Raw genomic sequence first — 22532 nt, 5'->3', positions numbered from 1 at the left:
CTCTACCTCCAGGCTGAGCTTGACACCTCCTCCTCCAGACTCAGAGACCATTTCACTTGCCTCTGTGGGTATCACAGTACACCTTAATTATACGCACACACGTCTGTCTTTAGACCAGCTCTGTCCACAGAACTCTTCCACGATGACGGCAATGTCCCTTATCTTCACTGACCAATAATACAGCAGCCTTTAGCCCCAGGTGGGTAATGAGTGTTTGAAAGGTGGCTGCTGTGACTGAGGAACTGAATTTTTTTATTTTATTTCATTGTAATGAAATAGCCACACACAGCCAGTGGCTACCACACTGGTCAGCACAGCTCTAGACTAATGTCCTATAGTGAATTATTTGTTTCCACGTTCCACGACACAGGAATTATCAGTAGTGATGGACAGCTGGTTGAAGAGATGGATGGACATGGGAGAGTTTGCTTGAAAGATTACCATACCCATACTTTTACAATTTCTGGCTTGCCATGTGGTAGGAGCAAAAGACACACCCTGAAGCACAAATAAGGCTCAGCCAATGGGAGTAAAGGATTGGAAGAACCTATTCTACTCTTCTGCCCAGATATATAATCCACGCAGTGTGGGAGTGTGGCCTAATACCTGATTTTAACTACTGGACTGCACCTTTCAGAAGCTTGGGGGCAGCCCCCAACTAGGGACAGGTTGACTTTACAGAGCTGGCTCTGTGCTTTAGGAGTTAAAAGTACCCCAACCTACTCAGACACAGTTCAGAGATTGAGAGCTCAAGTTTTCCCAGCTGAACAAAACAAGTGTGTCATACTCAACCACCTTAGTAACAGTCAAAACTTCTCCAGCACCTTCTCTGTGTAAGGCACATTTCTAAGCACCTTATGACTATTAGCCCATTTAACCTCACAAGAATCCTGTGAGGCAAGTACTACTATTATTTCTATGTTACAGATGAGAAAACTGAGCACAGAGAGGTTAAGTGACTGGCCCAAATCTGGTTCCAGAGTCTGAGCTCTTAATCTTTCACCTTTAAAAAGGGCAACTTTTTTGGCAGAACCAAGAATGACACTGAGGATGTTTATTAAGGCCAAAAGCTAAAGCAACCCCAAGCAAAAACCCACCAATGGTTCCAACTATCATTCACTGAGAGACCACTAGGCCAAACCAATCGAGAAGTCTTACAGATTAAGGGAAGTAGGTACTTCCAGTCTAGATCATATCATGCAAGTTGGTGGAAGCACTTCACAACTGCACCCTAGGATAATGCCAGCCAGAAGAGTGAAAAAAGAAAAGTGGGAAACGTGAATAAAAGCTTGTTCTCCGTATCAGTAAAATAGCAGTAATAAAACTAGAAAAATAAAAACCTTAATATTTTTCTAGATAAACCCATAATCTGCCTGTTTAATAAGGAAGTAGTTCTTCAAGATGAAAAAATATATGTCCATTCCCACACTATCATCGAGGGACTGTGCAGAGTCCAGAAAAAATAACACCTGAAAACATATCCTCCTGCCTACCAACCTACCCCAGTACAGGAAAGCCCCTGACTCGCTCAGGAAAGGGAGGAGTGAGAACTAATCTCAGAACCCAGAGGAGAGCGAAGCTTCAGTTCAAGCAAGATGTGGTCACAAAGAAGCTTTCACAAACCACTCTGCTGTGGGCACCAAAAAGCAAATAACCAGCATTGCAGGGAGCTCGGACAATCTCATGTGAGCTTCAGATTTAAGCAAGGCACCAAATAAGGGAAGGATTCTGGAGCATCAACTCCTAGGAAAAGTGTTTCGAGTTAAAAATGGTTATTCAGGTTTGGATGTAAACTTCTGTATCTGTTCTTTATCAACAGAGTCACCTCTACCTCACTGGCAGCTAGAAGTAGAAAGGGAAGAAAACGGTTGGAATAAAAATGGGTTACACATAGGCGACAGCATGCATTGATGCAGCCTGGTATTTACCTGGACACCAAAGACAAGGCTATAAACATGCAACACAGAACTTGTGGGATCCCACACCCCAGCGGGACCCAAGCAACTCCAAGATCAGGCTGGCCATGATGTCACTTTTCCCCAAACAGCCAGATAGTTCAACATTAAGGCCGAAAACCATGACACTTTTGGTGAGAGACTCAGTTTCACTGTGACTGGAGGAAGGCCTGCTTCCATCTAGTTTTCTGTCAGTCATATCCTTTTTGTGCTGGTTCCCAGACTCAAAATATCTAGTTCAAAAGACACAGCAAACGCCTTCGAATTTCTTACCTTTGATCCAATTCCCTTCATTGTCCTTATCCTCTCTCAACAATGAAAATCAATCTTAGGCACACCAGAAAGCAGGGAAATCACAAGCATTAACTTCTTCCTAACTTACTTACAGTGCTTTATTCCTGTCACTGTGACTACGAAATGTATAGGGAAAATGTGAGTTTGGAGTCAAAAGGAAAGAGAAGCATGAAAATGACAAGTCACAAACCAATTACACTGGGTTACACAGTTTGCTAAGTTTGTGACAATTTATTAAACTGTATGGCTTCAATATATGCACTTTCCTGTGTGTATATTATACTGTAATAAAGTTTTCTTTAAATTATCATAACCTTTTCCGCTGTTCCACAAAAAGCCTTTATTTCATGCCAATACGCTTTGCCCCGTATGTCCTAACCCCCACCGAGCTTCTAACTCTGAGGTGGTAAAAATGAAGGTGACTGTGCTAAAAGTCTGTGGCTCCATCCAGGTGCAGAAAGCTACACCAGACCTGTTGATGGTGTAAACTAGATCCTACTTTACAGACGTAGAAACAAGGAAAGAGACTGAGAAATGTGTTCGCAGAAATAAAAAGAAATTTAGGAATATGATCCAGAAGATCTGACTCCAAGTCTGTATCAGCCACAAGGGACAGCTTCTCAGCGGGCACCAAGGGCATCTACCAGTGTCTTCTCCAACCTTTTGATATATATCACTTTGAAGTATTTTAAAAAGTCATACTGTTTTACAGATCTGTCCAGAAGTCTAAAAGAAAATATGCCAATGAAATTTCCTCAAAGAGAATGTCAACGGACTTAAGAATAGTTTGCTTTACAAATTAAATTAGGGCCTAGCATCTCAGAGATCTGTGACACAAGTCAGCAAAAAATCTCATTAGATAGAATAAGATTTTAGTTTCTTCACCAAGAAAGAAATATCCCAGAAATATGCACATCTGCAGAGGAATTATTCCAGCTCCTCTTTCCCATATGCTTCAGCAGTTGCAGTCCTACTGTGCGTGTGAAGAGCAAGAACAGGACTTTATTGCCAATGGTTACAACACAAAGCATAACTTATTCCTAAGCCAAGCTGGGCTTGGCTCAGAAAGCTTCCCAGAATGATGGAAGGCATGACTGTAGGATGACTCAACCTTTGCTAATGCATAAAATAAAGCAGAGAAGAACTATCTGAAGGATTCACTTCTAAGCTTGGGCCAAATCAAAACCCCAGAAGTATCCACTTTGTGATGAATCTTCAGTTCCAGCTGACTGATTAGATGGCATCAGGGCGGACGTCTGTACTGTGGCCTAAGATGTTCTAATGACAGACTCCTGGCTAGGAATCTCAGAGGCAACCACTCAGTTTCTAACCACACCATGTTTTTAATCCATGTTGTTCCTTCTGCCAGAAAAGTCTGCTACCCGCATCTCCCTAAAGAACTTCTTTCATCCTTCAAAATGATGGACAGATCACCTTTCTAGGTAGTTTTCTCTGTTCGTCATGAGTTAATTTCTTTCTCCTCTGTATTACCTCTACACACTGTACATATTTCTATTACAACACTTGTAACATTTCACTGTATTTACTTATATATCCATTTCTCTTACTATACTATATCTTTGAATGAAGGACCAATATCATTTACCTTTCTAGGTGCAGTGCCTCGAATAATAATTAACATACAAAGCTATTCAATAAATATTTATGGAAATGACCTGAATGGGGACAAGAAAAACCCTGATCCCCTCAGAGATGACCAGCTGACCTGAGAAACAGGTTTCACAACTGAATAAGTAAGAGAAAAGAGTAAAATGTTCATATAAAACTGTGAAGCCGGGCTTCCTAGGTGGCACAGTGGTTGAGAATCCGCCTGCTAATGCAGGGGACACGGGTTCGATCCCTGCTCCAGGAAGCCCGTGAGCCACAACTATTGAGCCCATGTGCTGCAACTACTGAAGCCCACGCGCCTAGAGCCTGTACTCCACAACAAGAGCAGCCACGGCAATGAGGAGCTTGCACACCACAACGAAGAGTAGCCCCCACTCACCACAACTAAAAAGAAAGCCCGCGCACAGCAACGAAGACCCAACACAGCCAATAAAATAAGTAAGTAAATAAATAAATAAATTTATATTAAAAAAAAAAAACTGTGAAGCCAATTATTTAAGGCCACGTATAAAGGTATATGCTGTACTGCAAGATAAAATAAAAAAAGAAAGAGGAGCCAAAGAGAAAAAAGATTAGAGGTCAGGAGTAATAAGGACATGACACAAAATGCATACCAGAAATCCTTGACACTTATTAAAGCCAGTTACAAGTTCAGTTCTAACCTCTGAAACAATTAAAATAGAGAATTATTCTGAATAACAAAATTGTAAATGTGCATGAGGTTAAAAAAAAAACAACTCACATAGTACAACTATCTCTGATATTAAAAGCAAAAATTTCTCTCATGGGTTTCCACAAAGAAGATACCAAGTAATGCAAATAGCAATGATTCTCTAGGCCTCTTTACTATTTGTCTTAGTATAGGCTGATGACCTTATACCGAAGTACAATTCAGCTAAAGCAATACTACCAGGGAACAATATGTCACCTACGTACATGTTCTAGGCATGAATGACATGGAAAGAGCAACAGGAGCAGAGATGCCTAGTGATTCCCAGAGCAGATACTCAGTAAATTTTGAATCAGTGGATAGATAGATGAGAGACAACTGGAAAAATCACTGAAGCTCTTAATAATAAAAATGCGTGGTAAATACATTTTACAGGGACTCAAGCATCAAAAAGCATCTCGATAGTATTTTCAGTTCCTTCTGGTCTAGGGAGTCTATATACTAATACCTGGGAAAATAAAGCTGAGCAGTAACTTCAATATTAAATATTTATGAGTAAAGTGAAAGGCTTCCAGGAGGGGAAAAAACCCAAGTTTCCCCCTGGAACCAAACAAAGAGTCTGCCGACTGGGGTAAGATCACAAGCCAAGAAGACAACTATTTCACATTCTCTACCTTAGCCCAAACCTCACACCCAAGACAGTGGAAACAGAGCAGACAGATGAAATCCTGGGACCTTAAAGAGTAGAGAGGGATTGCAAATAACAGAACTACAGACACGTCTCCCCACAAATATGGTCAGAAATTTTAAAAAACATAGGAAACTGGTGAGAAAGGCAACATGGGGAAAGCAGAAACGTCGGTGCAGTCCCTCACCCCACACAACAGACAGTGTGTTGTATACAAAGTGAGCTGCTCCCACTCACTACCAGTAGCATCACCTCACTATTCTATCCCTCCTACAGCAGCTGCAGAATGAACGTGGATCCAGTGTAAGGGTCTCATTCTTATTTGGAAGGCTCTTCACAGACTAGGAGCTGAATCCTAAGGGACGATTTATAGTACACCCGCACATACATTCCAGTTGGCTGGAACTCAGCAGCTGATTGCTCCCTTGTCTAACTTGGTAAGGAGCCAAAGGAGGACTTTTCTCAGTCGACTCTCCCAGGCTGGAAAATTCTCTAACCCCAGAGTTCTGGCTTAAGTCTGGATATCAGGTTATTCAGAAGATGCCAAAACTACGTCTTTACATTGGCTTTGAACAAGTCTTTCAAGTACACCATACGGATTCCCACACATCTCAAAATCATCTGGACATTAAGGCCAAAGATGGCCACTCTTCCTCTCTCACGTAGAGAGGAACATGCTTTCCAAAGCATGGCCAACATCAAAACAAACTTTCTATAAATCATACATCAACCTGAACAAGCCTTGAAGGGTGAACAAGCAACAAACACACTCATTAAATGGCCTCCTTACAACCTTTTTATTCCACACTGAAAATTCTCCCTATTCTCCCAGTGACTGGAATTCTCTCTCACTGTGGTTGATCCCTATGCCATGAAGGGCCAAATTCCAAGTCTGTTTCTCTGACTGAGAGGAAATGAAGGAAGAAACCTTAACAAGGTGTTTTTTAAATCTCAGCAGGCTCACTGGTTCTCAACCAAGACAGTTCCACCCCTCCAAGGGAGTACTTGGAAAAGCGTGGGGGCCCACTACTTGCATCTAATGGACGGGGCCAGGAATGCTAAACATCCTATGGTGACAGGCCCAAAAAATGAACTGCGCCCCAAAAAGGCACTAACGCCCTCATTAACAATGTCCTAAAGGACCTCTGGGTTAACTGCCTTCACCCACCCAGCTTCTAGAGCAGTGATGGGCCAACTTTTTCTGTAAATAGTTTAGGCAGTAAATAGGCAGTAAATAGGCAGTAAATAGTTTAGGCCTTGCAGGCCATGCACATGTCTCTGTCACACGTTCTTCTTCTTTTTAAACAATTCCTTACATAAGAAGGTAATAAACGCTTCTTAGCTTGCAGGCCACTGGCAATCTTTTATCTACCCCTGTTCCAGAGTATTAACTGACTCACTACAGTCCATTTATATTGAGAGATGCTGACTAAAATAAAATTCGATGCACTGTTATAAACAACTCCAATAATGAACATTACAATTTTAAAGAACACAACAGGAGCTTCAGAATTTAGTCTTGAATCCTAAGAACTGGGGCATGTATCTGACTTCTAATCAATCAAAATGTTCTCTCCTCTCCTCCCTTGTGCATTTCAGTAGCAAGTTTTCTTGTGGATGCTCGTTTTCAAGCATGTTACTGAAAAGAGCACAGGACAGCCTTTCCCCCTCCTTTCAGGATATACAACTTCCTATTCACTATGCGTGCCACTCAAAACGTCTCTTTAAATTACTACTCGTAACATTTTCTAAAATGTCTAAACCAAACCAAAGCCTGGAAAATCTGACTGGTATCTGGGTCCTGACTTTCCGGATGGTAACTAAAGGTCACGTGGGGTGGAAAGTGGCCTGTGGGTAACACAGAATACACACATGCACGCGAACAGGATATGTTGGTAATCCGGTTTCCTGAGACCTGGGGAGTTGTGAGAGTTCTCATCAACACTCTTGGGGAAGATGAAAAACCTTCAGCTGGGAAATAATGGATTTTTAAGAAAGTGTCCATTCTTAGAATTAGATTTCTGGCTGAAGCAGAATGGGCAGGTACACCTCCTCTTCCTCCACATTTTACTTGTCTAAAAACATAAATTAAACAAACATGAAAAATAAATGAAGCAGGTATCTGACGAGGTTTCTTCACCGTGTGGAAGCTGGTGTTTGCAGCATGGCTTATGTCACGTCTCAAGCCCAGAAAGACGAAGAGTGTGGTTTTGGTGTCTAACCAGCCTCAACTGCACCCTGGCACTCTGTTTCTTCCCCCCCAGAGAACTCTGCTCTGCTAGAGGAAAGAAACCAACCTCACATCTTGAAACGAAACGGCTAGGATAAAAATAAAGCCCTGAAGTGGTTTGGTGACCGAGGTCAAAAGGGGCGTTAAGGGTTTGTAGGTACGGCCAATGTACTTTGAGAAACTTCCACTCACTGCCAACCACAAAGAGACAAAGACAGACAGCCCAAGAGTCCAGCAGTGCTCCAGGCAGGTGGCCCCAGCCCTTGCCTGTTAGGGGCTGTTCCTCACAGCAAACTCACAGGATCAATAACTAAAAAAAAACCCAGTCCCAGCTCTGACTTTCTTTCAAAGTGATCTCACCAAGCTGTTTCTTACGGCATGAGAAATAGCCAATCTGTAGCCTCTTCCTGTAGAAAGAGGCTCTTATGAACTCCTGTCATCACATGTTGCCAAATCTCAGTTGACAGAAGAATACTTTCAAATAGCTGCCAGGGCAGAGGAGAATGACACGGGGTACATATTACAAACTACAAAAGTAAAAGGCCACATCGGTGACATAAAGTTAATAAAATGCCCACAGCAACCCTGAAAAAATACATGGTACCCACCTTACAGAAATAAAATCTTTGCATTCATGAGGCCAAAAAATTAAGCTAATTTCCTCTGCTTTGATCATATAATCATGGGACAATGAAATACCTGAGCTACCACGGACAAAACGTTTACCTACTAGCAGAGACTCAATTCCTCTCTCTCATCGTAAATTAAATCCATGCTTACACTACCCAGAGGAAAGCAGGTCAAAAGCTATTTTGAGCTTCACGGTGCCACTAGCTCTGGAAGTGCCAACCTGAAGGATTATGATACAACTCTAGGAACTGGAACCCACCCCTACACAAGGCAAGGCATCCCACCTAAGGAAGCAGGCCTTCTAAAACCATGCTCTCATCTATAGTTGTGTTCATGGGCAGGGGGTGGGAGGATGGGGGGAAGATGGAGGTATCAGATGTGTGCCACCCACACATCGCAGCTTGCTTCTGCACCATGTGGCAGCAGGGCGGCGGCAGCAGCAACAGCTCAGGTGCACAAACTATGCAAGGGGCACTGAAAAGCAAGACAAAGGATGGGTCTGAAGAAAATGCCACCTGCATACCACACTTTTAAAAAAAGCCTTCAAGCAAATATAACAAGTTGAGTATGTGAAAGCGCTGTGCTGCAGGCCACCTGACCTGGGTTTCCCACAGTGAGGCTGTGCTCCTTTGTTGCCCAACGTTTACTGTGCTGGACTCTTGATTAAAGGCAAGAAAAAAAAACATACTCATAGACTCTCCAGCCCTGTAGAGCCATGTATTCAGAGTCAGAAAGAAAATCATCATCCTTGAAGGAAAAACCACCATGGAAACATGGACATGAGATTCAGCCAGGGGCAGCATACAAAATTCCAGGCAGATGATTCCTAAACCTTGGCAAATAAGGTTCTCACTCTGCCAGAGATTTCAGATAACTACTAAAAAGCCTGGGGACAGGGAAAACTACAAGAGACCAGAAAAGCTTATTTTAACCAACTGGTTTGGTGGGTGGCATTCAGACTTTACTAAAACACAGCCTGAAGCTTTTCAGTTCACACGCTTAGGCAGTATAACTTCTCACTTTTCACCAAGCTTGGCTGCAACAGGATGTTGGGGAAAGAGTTTTGCCCCAGAGCTCTGTAGGTAGGCCTCAATTCCCACAGGTACAAATTTCATTAGGAAACAGAATTGGTACCCTCAGACTCCATAGGCTCACTACTGGACAGCAGACAGAGTAAACCAGCCAGGTAGCAAGACACGCTGCTAACTGGTTTCTGGGTCAACACCAATGACAATGTCAAGTGAATCCCAGCAAAACACCTATGGCCCAATGATTAAGACATTTCCCTGTCCCCAGGACTTCCCTCGTGGTGCAGTGGTTAAGAATCCGCCTGCCAATGCAGGGGACACAGGTTCAATCCCTGCTCCGGGAAGATCCCGCATGCCGCAGAGAAACTAAACCCATGCACCACAACTACTGAGCCTGCACTCTAGAGCCTGTAAGTCACAACTACTGAGTCCACGTGCCACAACTACTAAAGCCCGCGTGCCTAGAGCCTGTGCTCTGCAACAAGAGAAGCCACTGCAATGAGAAGCCTGTGCACCACAACGAAGAGTAGCCCCTGCTCTCTGCAAGTAGAGAAATCCTGCACACAGCAATGAAGACCCAATGCAGCCAAAAAATTGATTAATTAATTAATTTTTAAAAAAAAGATATTTCCCTGTGCCCAAAGTCAGGTCCGTTTGGGTGCTCTTGTCAATCTTAAAATTAATCTCTGAGAAACAACTTAAATACCTCTTAAAAAACCTGGACTGTTATAACTTACTTGGTGGCACTTTTAAAGCATGCATCACAAAATCAAATGCCTGCGTAGGCAAGGTGGGTGATATAAGTAAGCAACATACAAGCACAGGAGAGGTACAGGGGCTAATGGCAAACTAAAAGAGGGTAGCTACTACTTAGCTCTGGCAAATTGGTGCCAGATCTTGATTTTGTTGAGAATTAGTTGGCAACTGACTGTAATTTTAAAATAAAACAAACAAAATGGGACTTCCCTGGTGGCACAGTGGTTAAGAATCTACCTGCCAATGCAGGGGACACAGGTTTGATTCCTAGGCTGGGAAGATCCAACATGCTGAGGAGCAACTAAGCCCGTGCACCAAAGCTACTAAGCCTGCGCTCTAGAGCCCATGAGCCACAACTATTGAGCCCTCGTGCCACAACTACTGAAGCCCGTGTGCCTAGAGCCCATGCTCTGCAACAAGAAGCCACCACAATGAGAAGCCCATGCACCGCAACAAAGAGTAGCCCCTGTTCACCACAACTAGAGAAAGCCCATGCACAGCAACAAAGACCCAATGCAGCCAACAAATTAATTAATTTTTTAAAAATTAAAAAGTAAATAAATAAACAAAAACCCACTATTTGTACCACTTGAGCTCTTGTTAATGAGCTAATCAGACGCCTCATAATGCAGTACAAAATGAGGTACGCAGCCCCACCAATGAAGTACTCTTGCCAAAAAGGCTAAAATGATCTAACCATGTGTTTGAGTTAACTCTCATTTACAGTTATACAGGGATAGAGGAGGAGGTTAAATGATACCACAAGGAAACAGAGGCAAATCCAAATCCAGAATATGGAAATTCCACAGGACAACTGGCCTGCTTCTTTTTTTTTTTTTTTTTTTTTTCCTGACCTGCTTCCTTAACAAGCTAGTGACATGAAGAAAATTTTTAAAAGGGAAGACAGAACCATCTTGATTAAAAGAGACTTAGGAGAAAACAATCAAACAATAACATGCAGATCTGGATTTGAACAAACCAACTATACAGGGACTTCCCTGGTGGTCCAGTGGTAAAGAATCTGCCTTTCAATGTAGGGAGGCCAGGTTCGATCCCTGGTCAGTGAATTAGATCCCGTGTGCCGCAACTAAGACCCAGTGCAGCCAAATAATTAATTAATTAATTAATTATTTTTAAAAAGGCATGTAGGGAAGTGAAATATGTAGGGATGCAGTGATGTGATATCTGGGGTTTGCTTTAAAATACTTCAGCGGGTGGGCTTCCTAGGTGGCGCAGTGGTTAAGAATCCGCCTGCCAATGCAGGGGACACGGGTTCAAGCCCTGCTCCAGGAAGATCCCACATGCCGCGGAGCAACTAAGCCCGTGTGCCAAAAAAAAAAAAAAAAAAATACTTCAGCGGGGGGTGGGGGCGGGTGAGGGGGAGAAGAAGCTGAAACAAATGTGGAAAATACAGGTGACAGGTATAGGGGGGTTGTTATGCTATTTTCTTGTGTGTTTGAAATTTTTCATAATCAAAACTCTTCAGGTCAAATCAACAGTCTGCATGTAGACAGTGGGCTATTAGTTTGTGAATCATCAAGCCTCGTTGTCCATTTCACTTAGAAAGTGAAAACTGCAAAATCAAACATATTAGCTTAAAAGAGCATTATAACAAAAACATACGTATGTCAGTAACAACGACAAGCACTGTATGAGAAGTGACAATATGCCACTCATTGCTCTTCACATGCATTATCTCGTTTAGTCTATCATTATCACCACCTTACAAATGAGGAAACCGCACGCAGATTAAGGAACATGCCCAAAGTCTCACAGCTGATAACTGATAAAACTAGGACTTGAACTTATGACTTCCCAAAACCCAAGCTGTTAACCCCTGCATTATCCTGCCTCTGACATATAGAATGCTGGACAAAATTCATGAAAGCTCACAAGCTGTCAAACCCTAAAGAGATAAAATGGACTTGCAGGCAATCACTCATGGAAGGATCTCCCAACTCCCAAGTCTAAAAGTAACATAAAAAAAAAAGCAGGGATTTCCCTGGTGGCACAGTGGTTAAATCTGCCTGCCAATGCAGAGGACAAAGGTTCGATCCCTGGCCAGGAAGATCCCACATGCCACGAAGCAACTAAGCCCATGCACCACAACTACTGAGCCTGCACGCTGCAGTCTGCGAGCCAAAACTACTGAGGCCACATGCCGCAACTACTGAAGCCCAAGCGCCTAGAGCATGTGCTCCACAACAAGAGAAACCATCGCAATGAGAAGCCCACGCACTACAAGGAAGAGTAGCCCCTGCTCAGCCAACAAATTAATTTAAAAAAAAAAGCAAAGGTGAATGCGTATATGCCTCTAACAGACAATATTTCTTTAATTAAAATATTTTAAAAGGCAACCACTCCTCTACTAGATCTTTTAATCTCTATTTCCACTCACCTAGAAACCAACCCCAACAAAACTGTCTAGAAATTTCTCCAATAAGAATCCAGCTTTCCAAACAAGGTCACAAACGTCCTATGCCCAGGGGCCTCACATTAATCCCTCACACTCCAATTTATTACTAGCTCAAGATGCTGCCTCATGAAATGGATCCTTTCAGACTCAATCTTTCAAAAACAATAATCTGTCCTATTAGATGTCTAACCTTTCTTGAAGTCACTCTTCCTTATTCCTGTGGCTTGAGAAGTTTCTCTTTACATATGAGAGAGAGGACATTATGGTGTCACTATAATAACTGTGCTACTTTGATAAAGACCAAGATATAGATAACTGTGTTGACCTAAGAAATTAGAATACCACTTTCTCAACCAGATTCTAGGTTAAAAAGTAGGCAAGGATTTTTCTTTTCTGATTTCCCAGGATAATGGGCATTAGACACTTTCAGTTTAAATGCTGGGCTCTATAAAAATATGCAGGAAGAGCATACCCTAAAATGTTTGTTTATTTATTTATTTAGGCTGTGCTGGGTCTTTGTTGCAGCTCGCGAGCTCAGTAGTTGCGGAGCGAGGGCTTAGTTGCGGCACGTGGGATCTTAGTTCCCCAACCAGGGATTGAACCCGGGCCCCCTGCATTGGGAGCTCGAGTGTTAAACACTGGTCCACCAGGGAAGTCCCCTAAAATGTTAACAATGGTTATCTCTAGGTGATAAAACATTGTTTATCTGAATTTTCAAACTTCTACAATAAGCATATGTTGGCTTTGTGAATTTTTAAAAGCAATAAAAATATGAAAATGAAAAAAATTTGCCCTTCTTAATTGAAGTCATTAGCAATTTCCTCCAACCTCCAAGACACAAAGAGACACTAGCACCTTCTCCATGTTTGAGTTCAGAATGCCTAAAGCACCATCTATGGGAGTAGTCCTCAAATTTTAATCAGCAAACTGTGGGGCAAAAAATTTAGTCAACTTTCACCTTACCAAATTTAATGAATGGAAAAGTATTGCCTTTGCTGAATTAACAATGCAGACATGACAAGTAAACAATGAGAAATTCCAGAAACAAAATATTATTTCCAGAATCCAGAAGGATATTATACAGGACCAGCCTACCGACTACCACACACCCATGCACACCACAGCACCAAACAAGAAACTGCTTCCTGTGAAGGTTCAATCTTTCTACCACTCCAACTTTCTCACTTTATCCTCCAAATTATCATGGACTTAGACACCTTGCAAGCCCTCTGCTGTGTCCCATCACCTCTGTCTTTGCTTGGGCTGCTCCTCCTACTGGGAATGCTCTCTTCTCACTCTCCCCAGTTAACTTCTCTGGGAAGCCTTCTGAACTCACCCTCCCTTTTGCACCACAATACGGTCGGTCCTCATTATCTGTGGATTTTGTATTTCTGAATTCACCTACTCAGTAAAACTTATTAGTAACACCAAAATCAATACTCACGGTGCTTTCACAGTCATTTGTGAACATGTACAGAGCAGCAAAATATCTGGGTCACTGGATAAGCACATTCGGATAAGCTGAGGTTGAACAAGGTGATTCTCTTATACTTTAAACAAGTGTCCTTTTTGTGGCCTATTTAGTGCCACGCTCTCCACATTTCTGTGCACTGATTAAAATGGTCCCCAAGTGCAGTGCCAAAATGCTATCTAGTGCTCCTAAACACGAGAAGGCTGTGATGTGCCTTAAGGAGAAAATACATGTGCTAGATATGTTGCTTGAGCTGAGTTATAGTGCTGTTGAGGTCAATGTTAATGAATCAACAATATATTAAATAAGGTGTCTTTAAATAGAAACATACATAAAATAAGGTTATATACTGATCGGTTGATAAAAATCTTGTAACCGGGGGCTCACAGGAACCTAACCCTATATTTCACTTAGGAGCAACAGTTAAGTACCTGCTAGTTCAGTGTCTGTGATGACTTTACAGAACATAACTATTGCAAAACACAATAAACTGTATACTGAAATATTCTCCTTATGTAGCCATTCCTTCCACTCACCTGGAGGTTGGTAAACTAGGCCCACAGACCAAAGCTAGCCTGCCACCTGTCTTTGTAAATAAAGTTTTACTGGAACACAGCTGTGCTCATTCATTTACATTTTGGTCTATGGCTACCTTCAGCACCACAACAGCAAGGCTGAGTAGTGAGAGAGACCATATGGCCTGCAAAGTCTAAAATATTTACTATCTGGCTTTTCACAGAAAAAGCTTGCTGACCCATGTGCTAGAATAGAATCTAAGCTCTCTGAGGAAATAATAATGTTGTACTCATCTTTACAATCTTGGCACAAAGCTGACACAACAGGACAGGTAAACCAAACTTCAGTCTGGTTGAGCACTGGACCCAGAATACAGCCTTCTGCTCTAAAAATTCAGGGGTAACTGCATTAAATTCCAGATCTGATTAAGTCTTGGAAAAAGATACAATGCAAAGAAATAAATAATGGAATGTGACAGAAGGATAAGGAGCAGAAGAAAAAAGACCAATGCAAACAATATCATTTGGTGAGTGAAACAATACGAGACATTCATATAAGGAAAGGCCCAATAACAGGCATTAGCAGCTACTGAGGTCCAGTCTAGTCTGAACCCCAAAACATATCCAGAGGAGCCAAAGAGAAGGAAGGCTTCACAACAGCTTGGCCAAATACACAATGACATTCCACTGGTCTGAAGACGTATTTTCTGCACATAGCAGCACGTGTGTTGTATGTACAACAATCACAATGGGTGATTGAGGAAATTGCCGGGAATGGTAAATCAAATCATGCCATCACAGGAGAACTCAGTAAAGTTTGAGAGACAAACATCTATCAACGGCTCCCATTATCATTTGCTCATTCTTCCCCAGCAAAGACACATGTTACACAGCATTCAAGATGCTGATAACAGAGCAATCAGGTTAGAGAAAATCCTCAGCAGTTCCATCAGAGACTCTCACCTTTCAATGTGAACACTGTTTCTGATGCCATTAATTTAAGATTCTTAGATTACCTTGCTCTCAGCAACAACTCATTTGCTAAGCAGTACCCTTTTCCGGTTTCCAAATGGAGCTGAGAACATAGTGGAAGGCACGTGCACTAAATAAAGAATGCTTGGAACCCTAGCAACACTGAATTTGAGCAGCCTAGCTGGCCAGGAGAGACTTTAAAGGTGAGGCTCAATAGTTTTAGAGGATGCCACTTACAGCTGAGGCTGGCAGTCCCTCCCCAGGTTGCATGTTCAACCCAAACCACATCTCAAGGCTGAAAACCAGCAACCCACAAGCTAACCTCCTGCAGCCGCTCAGAGAGGAGCCAAAGCTCACGCTTGGCAGAGAGAGAACAACTAGTCTGGAGTTTACGCTCATTGCTAACAACCACCTGAAGCCAAACTGTCTGTGTTTTATTCATGGATCTGAATTTCTGCAGCTTGTGCTAGAAACTCTCCAGGAGTTGTCAAAGGAGCAACTCCTATGAAGGCTGATCGCCCAAAAAGGACAACTGGCATGCACAAGCAGGTACAGCGGCACAAATTTAAATCACACAAATGAACGGCACAGCTTTATAATGAAATGTCATGCAGCCATACTAAGAACATACTAAGAAAAGATATTCTTAGACAAGAGAAAACACAGTCAGTTCTGCTATACTGCGTGTTTTGAAAACATGAATCTGTTCCATCATGATCAACACGTTAGGGAACAATCTGAGCCTAACACAGATTTTAATTCTGTTCAGAAATGACAGGTAAACACAGAAAAGCTCCACCCAACTGAACCAAGCTGCACAGGAACACACAAAACACACTCCCCCCACCCCCAAACATCCACCAGCTACTGCAGCTCAGCATGTGAGCTGACATTCTGAGCCACGCCTAACCCCATCTGGTGTCATACCTGCCGGCTCAATTTCAAATAACCCCCCTTCCACCACTTCACAATAACGCACAAGCAGCAATCCTTCCAAAGCCCACTTCTACAAGCAAACCTCACTTCTTTTTCCAAATAGCATTTACAGACTTCTTAACAAATGAACACGTATAAAAGTGTACAACTGCTTTATTAGGTTCAACCTTTTTTTTTTAAAAATATGTCACTGAGGAAGTTTCTGACTGTTGTGCTCCTAATCCCATTTTCCCCCTAAGCTCTGTGGTTTTTATTGTGCAATTTTGCATGACACAGTGATTTTTAGAAATGCATGTGTTACCTTACAGCAGAACTGACTGTATGTCCAATGGATAATTCGAAAAAACAAACTGTATATTAGTACATATAGTATAATCTCATTTTTGTTTAAAAAAATGTATTTCATGTGTCTGCAGGCAAGTGTGTATACACACACACCTATAAATGTTTAGAAAAAGGTCTGGAAGAACCTCCAGCAAATAGTTAATAGTGGGGTCTCTGAAGGCAAGAATACAAGTGACTCTCATTTTAAACTATACGTACATTTTTGTTTGATTTAGATACAGTGAATTGGTGTTACTTCTGCAATTTAAAACATTCCCTTAAAAAAAAATAAAAAAAGAAAATAAAGAAAAAAATTAAAAAACAAACAAAAAAAAAACCCAAATAAATCTGTTCCAATACTAGAAGTGTTGAAAAGAGTGATCATTACACCATCTGATTATGTGATCCCCTGCTTAAAATCCTTAATATTAGATATCCAAACTCCTCAATATTTAGGAAGAACCTGCCCCTCATATCTTCTCCAGCTTCATCCCTCACTTTTCCTCCCCTCCTTTATATGCTCGACTAAGATTTCTTTAGAATCTTCTATATGCAGGCACTGGGGATGAGACAGTGAGCAACCAGATACGGACCCCACTCTCATAGTCTTGAATCTAGCAAAGGAGAGGCTCTAACCAACAAAAACAAAACTTGACCTAAAATTACTTAATTAGAAACATGGCATTACAAAGGGAAAAGAGCCAGGCTCAGGGATCAGGAAAAGCTTCCCTGGAAAGGGAAGTGATACGCTGAGAACTTAAGGATAAGCTAGAATGGAGCTGATAAAGAGAGGAGAGCACTGCAGGCAAAGAGGATATGCCACAGCCAAGGACCAGAAAAGCACTTGGGCCCTTCAAGGAAGAAGCCAGTGTGGCCACAGAACAAGAACAAAGAGGGGAAGAGAGGTCGAGGATAAGGTCAGAAGCAGCAAAGGCCAAATCTTGTAGGTCCCAGTAAATTACTTTAAGGATTTTGGACCTGATTCTAAGAGCAAAGAGAAACAACTGAAGGCTTTCAAATAGGGAAGTGACATGACCAGAAATGAGTATTTGGAAGCTCATTTGGGTTACCGTCTAAAAAGAAAGGCCTAATGAGGACCAGGAATAAATGTGGAAAGGCCGTTAAGGACTTCTTTCAATACACTGTGGATTACTGAAATAATGAATGATAGCCTGGACTAGTAGAAATAGAGAAAAGCAGACGGATTCAAATCATGTTTAGGAAGTAGACTAAACAGCTCTTGGTATTGACTGGATGTGGGGTACGGGAAAGGAAAGGGTAAAGGATGACTCAAGTCTCTAGCAAGAGCACCACTCACATCCCAGCCTCCAGCCATACTGAATGACTCGCGACTCCCGAAGCCTTCATGCCTCAGAGTGGAAATGCCCTTACATCATCCTTCAGCTGCAAAGTGCCTCCTCATTCTAGCCTTCCCCACCATGCCTGTTAGGTGCTCTAATTTATGCTCCATAGCCTCTCATGCTTGCCTTTATCACAGCACTTGGCACACTGCATTACAATATATAATATAATCGTATTTATGTATATTTATATATAATATACATATTTTATACATATAATATTTATGTTTAATATAATATTTATGTTTCTGTCTTCCCCACTGAGTGCTCCCTAAGGTTAAAAATCATTTTTGGTTGTTTTAATCTCTGTATCCCCATACCCTAATTACTCAAATGTCTGTGAATAAATTCCCACTTCTCATCAACTGTATGTTCCTGCTCCAGGGAACAGAGAAAGCAAGCTGGATTCTTGGGGCCTGCTGTATGAAAGAAAAGGATACGGGAAGATGACTTGGGCCTGAGAAAGCAGGTAAAACAGGCAGTGTGGTTTTCTAACTGGATAAACAGACATCCATGAAACTGCAGGCTTCTTCCTCAAGTGCTGGTAGTATAGAACTAAAAGCCCAAACCCAGAGATGTAAACTTAAAAGGAATCAAGGGAAGTAGTTACCCAAGGATGATGTATAGGCTGAAAATATATAAACAGCTTCACCAATAGTTTAGAAAACAAATTAACATATTTATTCTGTTGTAACTATTTGAAATTTTCACTAAAAATATGTTCATATCTTATTCGTATAATTAAAAATAAAATAATTAATAAAATGAAATGGATCCAATGTGCTGAAAATGCCTTCTCTGAGATGCACATAGGAATAAAAATACATGCCATATGATCCAGCAACCCCGCTCCTGGGCATACACCTGGACGAAACTCTAATTTGAAAAGATACATACACCCCAATGTTCACAGCAGCACTATTTACAATAGCCAAGACATTGTAGCGACCTAAAAGTCCATCGACAGATGAATGGATAAAGAAGATGTGGTACATATATACAATGGAATATTACTCAGCCATAAAAAAGAATGAAATAATGCCATTCATAGCAACATGGATGGACCTAGAGATTATCATACTAAGCGAAGCAAGTCAGAAAGAGAAAGACAAATACCATATGATATCACTCATATGTGGAATCTAAAATATGACACAAACGAATTTATCTATGAAATAGAAACAGACTCACAGACATAGAGAACAGACTTGTGGTTGCCAAGGGAGAAGAGGGGTGAGGGAGGGATGGATTGGTATTTTGGAATTAGCAGATGCAAATGGATACAGAATGGATAAACAACAACGTCCTACTGTATAGCAAAGGCAACTATATTCAATATCCTGTAAGAAACCGTAAGAAGCCATAATGGAAAAGAACATGAAAAAAGAATACACACACACGCACACACACATATATGGGTGTGTATATATATACATATGTAAGATGTATAATGTATAACTGAATTGCTTTGCTGTACACCAGAAACTAACACAACATTGTAAATCAACTATACGTCAATAAAATGAATTTAAAAAATAAAAAAGGATAAAAATACAAACATAAACACACTGCTTAAAAAATAAATAAAACACCTAATGGAAGAGAGAGAGCTATAAAATTTTAATTACAATTTTTAGGAGAGATACTCCCTAAGCTTGAGGCCAAGGTCAAAGAAAGTCATAAAATGCTTTCTCAAATTGTCATTGCTACTTTCATTTTAAAGACACACAGTGGAGCCAATCAATAGAACAATTTATCTCTTATTCAAATAGGCTTCCAGTTTGGGGTGGTAATATTCAAACTAGAAGAGGCAGCAGTGAGGGATTCTACCATAGCAGCAACTCCTATGAAGCACCTTGATGTACTGGGGCCCCATGTACACCATGACATATAGGAAGTTGGTAGTTTCATTTATAAGCAATGACTACTTTCCAAGTCATCCAGAAAACACCTAAAGACTAAAGATATAGGGATAAAAGTGGAAATTTTAAATTAAACCCTAAAGGACAAGTCCTCCCATCCCACCACCCTTGCCTCATTCTTAGCAGACAACCATGCCTCCAACTTCAAAGAGGAAATAGAAATCATCAAAACGCCCTCCCTCATGTTCCTCCTACAATATTCACAAACTTACCTGCATCCACAATTATCTGTTCCTCCCTGCCCTCAAGCACAGAAAGAGGGCCCTCTCACTTTCTTTCAGGCTAACCCCCTCATTTGTGCTCTGGATCCTTCTCCTTTCTCATCGTCTGCAAGGACTTCTCCCTGCCATCTATCCCCTTCCCTTCTTAGATCTTTCTTAGATCTTCAACCTATTTATCGTTATGTTCCCTCCTCGAGTAGCTGAATCAACTCTCTCATGACTTGAGTACCATCTTTAAGAGGATGCTTTCAAGTATCTTTATCTCTGGCCTAGATCACTCTCCTCAGCTTCAGACATCTGCTAGCCTCTAGATATCTCCATGTCAATGTCCTACAGAAATTTCACTGTGTCCAAAACTAAGCTCAGCATCTTTCTCCTAAAACCAACTCCACCTTTATTCCCCACCTCAGGGAATGGACCATGAGTCACCCAGTTTCCAAGTCAGAAAACTAAGTGTTAGTTTTGATTCCCTCTTCTTCCTCAACCCCCCATGTCCAATCAAGTCCTTTGGATTCTACCTCATTAATCTACTTCTGTTCACTTCTCCCCATCTCCAAAGCCATTTCCTGGTTCAGGTCCTTTTCACATCTCACTTGGATTACTTTAGCATGCTCCTACTCTTCTTATTTCTAGTCTTAATCTTCTCCAAACTTTCCACAAAGCAGCAAGAGTTATATCTCTAAAATGCACATCTGACATTTCCCTATTTAAAGCATTCAACAGCTCCATACTACCTTCAGGATAAAGGTCAAATTACTTATTGTATGACCCTTCAAGGCCTGGTCCCAGCTCATACCACCAACACTCCTCTATAAATTTTACTCTCAAGTCACAGTGAACATGCCATTTGCAGTTTTCCAACTACTGTGCCCTCTTCCTAGCTTCAAAAATCCTAAAGCATCACACAGAATCCTAAAGCATCATATTGATGACTACAGACCCAAAGCAGCAAAAAATTGTTACCCTATACAAATCCTAAATTAATCTTCACTCAGGAAAATTACTTTTACTAAATTCTACAGTGCCACATAGTGGTGAGAGAGGGAAGCACACAGCAATGACAGAGGAAGTGTAAGGTGGAGGACATGGACGAGAACATGAGGAAGCCTGAAGTGATTTGCCTTCTCTGAGATGAATGGGAAATGTCTGTGCAGAGTTCCAGGGTTGCATGTACTGGAGCACTTATGCTAACTCAGCGAGTCTTGCTTATAAAACATCACCCTCAGGAACTTACATCACTGGGGCTCAGGCTGCCCAGCCCATTTTCCTGCTCAGAATCCTTCCCAGACTCAGTGCCCTGGCAGGACCGGGGATGGGATGGATGAATCCAGATCTCCAGGCGAGTGGTGTCATCTCCAACATGTCGGAAAGTGGATTTCTTTCCTTTCCGCCATTGGTCAGGGCTCAGTTCCAATTCCTCGTGTTGTTTCTTTTCGATCTGTTCTGCCTGTACAACATACAAACATAGACGCTCAGACTCTCCTGGGATTCAGCCAATAAAGAGAAGTGCTCATCTCACCTGAGCTTGTTGCCCAAGAACTGTAAAAAGTAAAGATATTGCCATAGTTCCAAAGTAGCAGAGTATCATCTGTTTTGTCTCATAAAAGTTATTAATTCTGTAAACCAGATGCTGTGGAACATGCACACCCAAGGGCCCTGGAGAGCTCTCATAAAGATGAGTTTGGTTCTGCATGAAGACAGACTGACTCCCATCAGTTCCAATGGGACCTCTTGAGGACATTATTAGTCATTTCCTTAAGGACACAGAAACGCTAAGAGAAACACATTCTTCTAGGAAGGAATGATTCTGCCTGCATTCCCACTCACCTTCCGTTTGGTCTCTTCAAACAAGCTCATGAGACTCTCCTTGGCAGTCAGGATGGGATTGCTGGCAGCTAAACTGCGCATGTAGTAATAGACAGCATCAAGCTTCCTCCTCTGCAGAAAGAGGTCAGAGACACTGAGTCAACCAGTTCTCTTCCTGACTCCAGCCTGAGTCAGCCGACCCAGGAAACCCTACCACTCCTCCCAACCTGTGCCCCAAGCTGTGAGGAGTTCCAACAAGAAAATGAGAAAGCTATCCATGGGAGAAGGCATGGAGAGTACATCAGAGCTCTCTTCTTGCCCAGTACTATGTTTTACATGTAGAGATATTCTTAAAGCCACATGTCCTAGGTGGCGCAGTGGTTAAGAATCTGCCTGCTAATGCAGGGGACACAGGTTTGATCCCTGCTCCAGGAAGATCCCACATGCCACGGAGCAACTAAGCCCGTGTGCCATAACTATTGAGCCTGTCCTTTGGAACCCGTGAGCCACAACTACTGAGCCTGTGTGCCACAACTATTGAAGCCCACGCACCTAGAGCCCATGCTCCGCAACAAGAGAAGCCACAGCAATGATGGGCCCTCGCACCACAACGAGGAGCAGCCCCCACTTGCTGCAACTAGACAAAGCCCATATGCAGCAATGAAGACCCAACACAGCAATAAATAAATAAATAAATAAATTTTTTTT

General features: G+C 41.9%; 1 protein-coding gene across 6 annotated transcripts in view; it reads right to left on the bottom strand.

Moving 5' to 3' along the window:
- The window catches only part of SMG6 (SMG6 nonsense mediated mRNA decay factor), a 203313-nt gene that overhangs the window by 164382 nt on the left and 16399 nt on the right, over window positions 1–22532 (bottom strand). For all 6 annotated transcript variants that reach the window (XM_057714302.1, XM_057714301.1, XM_057714299.1 and 3 more), the window contains 2 exons: window positions 21846–21956; window positions 21253–21465 (listed from right to left, as the gene is read on the bottom strand). In XM_057714302.1, coding sequence (XP_057570285.1) covers window positions 21253–21465; window positions 21846–21956 — 324 coding nt within the window. The remainder of the gene's footprint in view (window positions 1–21252; window positions 21466–21845; window positions 21957–22532) is intronic.

Source organism: Hippopotamus amphibius, chromosome 17 (genome assembly GCF_030028045.1).
Source record: "Hippopotamus amphibius kiboko isolate mHipAmp2 chromosome 17, mHipAmp2.hap2, whole genome shotgun sequence".
Lineage (NCBI taxonomy): Eukaryota > Metazoa > Chordata > Mammalia > Artiodactyla > Hippopotamidae > Hippopotamus > Hippopotamus amphibius.
This window is presented reverse-complemented; position numbering and strand designations above follow the sequence as displayed.